Here is a 7465-nt window from a genome sequence, read left to right on the forward strand (position 1 = left end):
AGCGGTATTCCCCCGGGATCGATTTAAATGTGGTTGGACATCAACTCCCCAAGTTAAAACAACACGAGTGGGCTCTGATCAATATTAAGTCGGGATTTTGAGGGATATGAGCAATTGGCCATTTCTTCTTGATGCTCTTCTCGTGTGACTTATGTCAAGTTCGTGGCCATCCGAGCATCCGAGTACACGACCCATGGCTGTAGCGCCACCTAGCGGGGTTCACGAGTCGTTACAATGTCGTTACAGTTATTCAATGTCGTTTCATCAAAAGACGGTGCAAAACCACCACATAAAACAACCCTGAAACATGCAAAGGTGTTAGAGAGAGCTTAGCTTGCAGGAGAGTTATTTTTCTGCAGTTTGGAGAAAATGTAACTGGAATGTCACATCTTCACCACAGAAATGAACAATAAATCCTTCATTGTCGACACTCCTCTTCCAACACAACTTTAAAAGAATTCGACTCCCTCACTGCAAAACGTTTCGAGGTTGAAAGACTCCATTTCCCACAATGCCTCGTTGTATCGTGTGTCCCACGTCATAGCTTGTTCTTTCCGCCGATCTACTTCTCTCAGTCGCCAGCTGCGTGGTTTAGCTGCGTGCTAACGGAGTACCGATTCTCGTTAATCCCTCCAGTGTATGAACTTGGGATAATAACTAACACAATGTCCTACCAGGAAGAGGAAGAAGTGAGTCCACGTTGTTTTTCCTTCCAGGGATCTGAATACGTTCGAGTTAGTAACAGTGTCACGCTCGGTAGTGTTAACCGGCTAGCTAGCTAACAGTACCTAGCGAAGGAGGCATGCTAGCTAGCTAGCTAGCATGCCTCCTTCGGCTCATCAGTAGCTTTCGATGAGACAGCATGATGGTAGCTAACTGTTAGTAGCCCCGTTTCTACAGAAAATGCAACACGTATACATCACTTTAACGTTATGCACTTCGTGTGAGGTACAATATAAGGGTTGAGGTAAAGTAATGACTGTCGGGTTGACATATATTCTCTGCTTAAACCCCGATTTCCTCAGTCCTCCGTTCCGGCACAGTACGACCCGTACGCCTTTTCAAACGACGCCGACCTGCACACCGGTTAGTAAACACGTGACTATCTAAATGTATGCGATCACGCGTCAGAGTCCACTCCTCACCCTCCCATCTCCTTGCAGGTGACCCTAAAGTAGACCTGGCCTATGAGAGGCAGTACGAGCAGCAGACCTACAGCGTCATCCCCGAGGTGATCAAGAACTTCCTGCAGTATTTCCACAAAACCACCTCTGACTTGATCGACCAGAAGGTTTATGAGCTGCAGTCCAACCGAGTGTCCAGTGAGAGCATTGAGCAGAAGATCTATGAGATCCAGGATGTGTACGAGAACAGGTAAAGTTGAATAAACCTTTTCCTCTTACCAGATACTTTAAAGGTGTGTGTGTGTGTGTGTGTGTGTGTGTGTGTAAATGAGATGAGCATCTCACCTTTTCTTTTGTGGCCCTGTTCAGCTGGAACAAGTTGACCGACCGTTTCTTCAAGAACTCTCCTTGGCCAGAGGCGGAAGCCATTGCAACACTCGTTGGCAACGGTGAGTTTATCAGGTCCTCCCAAAACACCCTCATGTGGTTTTGTCGCCGTGTTTACTGCGGTTCTAATTGACAGTCCTCTGTTGTTGTTGTTGTTCTTTTTTTAAGGCGGATTTCCAATGAGTGAGTAATGAGTTCATCACAGTGAAGTTCACCCGCGTTCATTGTTTACTTGTTGTCTCCCCTAGATGCTGTGTTCCTCATCCTCTATAAGGAACTGTACTACCGACATATTTACGCCAAAGTCAGCGTGAGTAAAGGCTCAATGCAAAGATATGTCTCTCTCTCTATATTACTGGACCGAAATGTGTGAAAACATTTTCTTTTTCTTTTTTCAGGGTGGACCAACTTTAGACCAGAGATTTGAGTCGTACTACAATTATTGCAACCTCTTCAATTACATTCTCAGTAAGTCACCAGAAAAGTCCTTACCGTTTCCACTAACCTGCATTAATCTGTGTAAAATATCTCCCAATTAAAGACGAGTCATGTGAGAAAATTCCTGATTTATAAACAGATGCTGATGGCCCCGCCCCCTTGGAGCTGCCAAACCAGTGGCTCTGGGACATCATTGATGAGTTCATCTACCAGGTACGGCGCTGTGTATTATTTTTGTATCTTCTGTTCCTCCTTAACGTGAGGACAAGCATGATGTAATAAAAACCACAGAGTTCATCTACAGGTGCCACCACATGAATGGCATATCAAACTTGTTTTCTACGCTATGGTTAAGTTTTTAGTGGACATTGATATGCCCGTGTTGTTAGCGTCTCCTGTAGCACAAAGAAAGTAGGTTTAAATTTAGTGGGCATTTGAATATCATTTCAATCTTTCCACTGCAGTTCCAGTCCTTCAGTCAGTATCGCTGTAAGACGGCCAAAAAGTCAGAGGAGGAGATTGAATTCCTGAGGAACAACCCAAAGATCTGGAACGTCCACAGTGTCCTCAATGTCCTCCACTCCCTGGTGGACAAGAGCAACATTAACCGCCAGCTGGAAATCTACACCAGTGGAGGTACAGAAGAAGGTTTACGGGCTACTTGTTTGTCGAAGGGGACGGGAGTAAAATATAGTGAACATAAATGTTTTATAAATGTGGAATTTCTACATTATGCCGGTTGCATTGTTAAAGTTACTAAAATAAGGTTCCCTGTAGATGTTTTCTCCCGTAAATTCCTTCATTTTTGTGTGTAACTTTGAGACTTCAGTGCATTCGGTTTACGTCTAATAAGAGTGGGCTACCATGTTATCTGTTGTGCTGAAGGAGACCCAGAGAGTGTGGCTGGAGAATATGGCCGTCACTCCCTGTACAAGATGCTGGGTTACTTCAGCTTGGTGGGACTCCTGAGGCTCCACTCTCTGCTCGGGGATTATTACCAGGCCATCAAAGTTCTGGAGAACATTGAGCTCAACAAGAAGGTAAAGGCACACGTGTCCCTACTTCTAATAATGAAACAAACCAACATGCCACAACCTGTATTTTCCTCTTTTCTTGTGCATGTATCCAGTTGGTTTTTAGGCTGGTCCCATGAGCGTTTGTTTCTTGTCTTTCAGAGTATGTATTCCCGTGTACCCGAGTGCCAGATCACTACATATTACTATGTGGGTTTTGCCTACCTGATGATGAGGCGCTACCAGGATGCTATTCGAGTCTTTGCCAACATCCTGCTCTACATCCAGAGGACGAGGAACATGTTCCAGAGGTCAACGTATAAATACGAGATGGTCCGTGAACGCCTGAATAATAAACATCTGACATTTTCATTCAGATGATCAAGCGGTTATAGTTGACACCAGTGCTATAATACTACGCATACATGTTTTCAGGTTAACAAACAGAATGAGCAGATGCACGGCTTGCTGGCCATCGCCCTCACCATGTACCCGATGCGCATCGATGAGAGCATCCACACCCAGCTGAGGGAGAAGTACGGAGACAAGATGCTACGCATGCAGAAAGGGTAAGAACAAAAGTCATCTGAACTTCAGTGTCTGTCTATTTGATTCTTGAATGTTATGTAATGGTACTGTAGTTAACAGCGCAACATGTGTATCTTTGCCTGTGGGTCTGAGCATTGGGCTGGGAAATGTCTTTGTTGACTCAATTTTTTTCCATGTCAGAGACCTGCAGGTGTTTGAGGAGCTGTACAGCTTTGCATGTCCCAAGTTCCTGTCACCCGTGGTGCCAAACTACGAAAACGTCCACCCCAACTACCACAAAGAGCCTTTCCAGCAGCAGCTGAAGGTCTTTGCAGAGGAGGTGCAGCAGCAGGCCCAGCTCTCCACCATCCGCAGGTAGAGCGTACTAACTTATGTGGTCCCGTTCGCTTTTATGCACATCATTGAGTCGAACCCACGCTGATATTTTGATGCTCTTTGTCCTGCTTTGAACTGGGAAATATATCATAGTTATTCTCCTGGCCCCTCAAAAGAAACCGGCTGACTTAGACGTGGCTGCAGGGTGTTTGTACATGTCATCTAAGGCCCTGCGTGTGCTTGCAGCTTCTTGAAGCTCTACACCACCATGCCAGTAGCCAAGCTAGCAGGTTTCCTGGACATGACTGAGCAGGAGTTCCGTATTCAGCTGCTCGTCTTCAAGCACAAGATGAAGAACCTGGTGTGGACCAGCGGCGTTTCAGCTCTGGACGGAGAGTTCCAGTCGGCATCAGAAGTGGACTTTTACATCGACAAGGTGTGTTAAAGTGTCCTATATCACAAACAGTTCAAATAGGATGTCATGTGGGCAGATGGGCCGTGGGTTTGGTTAAAATGATGTTGTGATGCGTCCAAACCAAATGCAACGCTGGATTACAGTCAATGCACAGCCGCCATGAAACTGGAGCCACGCAAAGCTGCCATAATGCGGCGCGTTGAAGCGAATACAGGCGACGTCGCGTCAAACCGCGGAATGCAGCAAACAAAATGGCGTGACGCCTATCAGCGTCAATGGCGTTCAGTAGACAGTTGCCAGCACAGAAAAAAAAAATTGAGGGTAAATGAGTAATAACGTCAGCTGTGTGTGGTTACGAGCTGTGTGAGACATCCTTGTGGATGCTGCAACTAACGATTATTTTCGTAATCGACAGATTCGTAATCTAACAATTATACCATAGTGTAGGAGCGGGGAAACAAACCAAAATGGAAGGATTCCTTTTAGCTATAACATCTCACATTGGTCCTTTTTAGTCCCCTACAATAGTAAATTAAAATGATGAATCAACATGTTATGTCATGACAAGTTAATACAAATGTAATCCTCATAATAAATACATTAAATAGTAATACAAAATGTAACCATTTCAAGGTAAAGAGAAAGTGCAAATAGAGCTATAAAAGTAACTCAAAATAGCAGAGGTGGTTCCTGTAGAAGTCGGTGAAATTACAAAACACGACGGCGGCGGTAATGGTGGTCTGACGGGAATAGATCTTCCACAAAAGGTACAAAGTCCTAATGGCTTCAATGGGTTTTATGCGGAGAAAAACCAACGGCGGATAGTTGAACCGTTTTGATAAGCCACGCCCCCTCTCCCTATATTTGTCTAGTGCAAATGATGCAATTTATGCGAATTGACCAGAAATGATCCCCTGAGAGTACAAACAACTGCGACACATTCCCGTCCATGTTGATTTTACACATGCATAAGCCAATTGAAATAATGCAAATGCGTTATTTAAAATGAGTTCTGTTGCTAGTTGTTGTAAGTAGATCTGTTCTTAACAACTTGTCTGTAACACATCCTCAGGACATGATCCACATTGCCGACACTAAAGTTGCTCGTCGGTACGGAGACTTTTTCATCAGACAGATCCACAAGTTTGAGGAGGTGAGTAGTGACCCATCAGGCCTTCGGAAAGGAACGAAAAGTGAATAGAATTATTGAGTTGCTATTTAATTAATGGCAATTGGTTCTCGTCGTTGTAGACGATGCTGATGTTATAAATGAATCACACTCTACACTTCTCAGGACTGATTACACAACAAGCCTTTTCCTAAAAAGATTTTGTTCTTTCTACAGTTGAATAAGACCCTGAAAAAGATGCCAGGCAGCACCGGCACCACGGCGGCAGTCACCACTGCAGCTCGGGCAGTCTGAGCAGCACGAGGAGAGACATCAGTGCCCCCTCAGTCTTTTGACAAATATTATTGACGACAAACTTTTCTATGTTACCCGGCAACAATAAACTGATGGAGTGGTATTCTAAAGCCCTTGATCTCTTTCTTCAGCTATTAAGTGTTTACCATAACCCAGCAGATGGCAGCATTCACTACTAAATAACCTATAGTTATGTAAACAATTCATAAACTTGCCGGGGTGCATTATACCTACGTTTAGGGCTCATTAGCTTTGTCTCAAAGTCGCTAGGCTGCATCCTTGTAGGTAGACCTGGGCTGGACCTCCAACAACCACATAGGCAGAACCGAACGGTCTCTGAAATGGGACGGTCTGGCCTATGGAGGGACTTCCTCCGCTGCTCCTGTTGCCTAGCAACCTACTGAGCTTAACAATAAAAGCCTTAAAACCAGAAACAAGTACAGATGAGGAAGAGATGCTTCTTCTCCACAGCATGATATATTTCAGACAGAGAACTTAAATTCAAATTAAATCAGTTGGGCCATGTACTTTCAGCTAAAAGTAATAATACAATTTCAAGGCAGAGGAGATTCCATCAATACTTTCAACAAACACATTTATTAACTTGTATGCAAGGACTTCTCTTGCATAGGAAACAAGCTATTTTAACTATTCGTATTACAGAATATGTCCACGCTACAGTAGCTGAATGTCACCACATACATTGTTCTTCAGTTTGATGCTTCCTTTTGCCCCATAAAACACAACTAAATGAACTTTGTGATGTGAATTATAATCACATCACAAAACAAGGGAGCAAAGCGAGTTCAGTTTCTTTGTGTATTTATTCTGCAACGTTCCTGACTTACAAAGTGATATTTCAGGTTTATAACTTGTCTACCTGAGCTCCCTTTGATCCATTTCTGTTAATAATATGAAGTATAAACTACAGTTATATATAAAACCGTCTCAGCCTCAGTAAGATATTAGTCAGCCTCCCAAGTGTAAAAGTTAAGTCATTAAAGTGACTTTTCACTAATTACAGACGAGCTGCTCGTTGTGTATTTGTTATATTATGTGTGTTGGTACGTTGATGTTCATAAGAACAGCACGTGGACCCAGTGGGGGCTCGGCTGAGAGTCTGGCTCGGGCTGTATTGGGGGGGTGTATTTTAAAACACATCGGTTACCAACGTTACGTAACTTAAGCGATTTGATAAACTAGTATGTGGCGTTATATATTATAGCATTTCTATCGGTAGATATTCGAGTAAATGCTATTACTTAACTAGGGTGACCAGATTTGAGTTTGTGAAAAAGAGGACACTTCGTGACACAAATGACTATATGAACATCTATTTATTGAACTTGAACTGCAAAGTGCAAATGTAAGACAATTTTTTGGGGGCATTTAGTCCAGCGCTGCTTTAATGTGTCTTGCCCATATATTGAAGCAATAATGATAACAAATAAAAAATTCTAAATACTTTATATAGCCACATATTAAAATAAGAAAATGAAGACACTTTTCAGTCCCCCTCATATATTAAAGCAATAATGATAACAAATACTGGCTATCACGAAATTAAACAATGGCTTCTGTCTTGGTGCGAGCACTTGAGATTTTTTGAGCTGTCACCGAATTTGGGAAAATCTTTCCTAGCAAACCAGATGTGCAGTCCATTGATCTGTAGCTGTTGTGATGCTTTATTATATGAAAAGGCAGGGTACCCTCTGCAGCCGTAACAGAAGTGTCTGTTTTACTCACAAAAAAGTCTGTCACTTTACTCGATGAGCTCTCTCCTCTTGCTGCAGTTTTGTGT

The 7465-nt window shown here is 43.2% G+C and overlaps 1 protein-coding gene across 1 annotated transcript; it reads left to right on the forward strand.

Annotated features, from left to right (window-relative positions):
* Positions 1–244: 244 nt before the first annotated feature.
* On the forward strand, positions 245–5774 carry eif3s6ip (eukaryotic translation initiation factor 3, subunit 6 interacting protein). Its single transcript, XM_040179329.2, has 15 exons — positions 245–689; positions 1026–1086; positions 1164–1374; positions 1494–1573; positions 1760–1821; positions 1910–1979; positions 2089–2162; positions 2414–2585; positions 2835–2989; positions 3125–3295; positions 3398–3531; positions 3692–3865; positions 4073–4262; positions 5314–5394; positions 5587–5774. Exons 1-15 carry the CDS (start codon positions 666–668, stop codon positions 5662–5664), a joined length of 1737 nt encoding a protein of 578 aa, XP_040035263.1. The 5' UTR covers positions 245–665; the 3' UTR covers positions 5665–5774.
* The last annotated feature ends 1691 nt before the right edge of the window (positions 5775–7465 follow it).

The sequence above is a fragment of the Gasterosteus aculeatus genome, chromosome 6, assembly GCF_964276395.1.
Source record: "Gasterosteus aculeatus chromosome 6, fGasAcu3.hap1.1, whole genome shotgun sequence".
Lineage (NCBI taxonomy): Eukaryota > Metazoa > Chordata > Actinopteri > Perciformes > Gasterosteidae > Gasterosteus > Gasterosteus aculeatus.

Excerpts from the sequence above, each read along its gene's own strand:
- eif3s6ip (XM_040179329.2), top strand. The coding sequence starts at position 666 with ATGTCCTACCAGGAAGAGGAAGAA. Across the intron at positions 1,574-1,759 it reads TGCAACACTCGTTGGCAACG|ATGCTGTGTTCCTCATCCTC; the intron begins GTGAGTTTATCA and ends TGTCTCCCCTAG. Across the intron at positions 1,822-1,909 it reads ATATTTACGCCAAAGTCAGC|GGTGGACCAACTTTAGACCA; the intron begins GTGAGTAAAGGC and ends TTCTTTTTTCAG.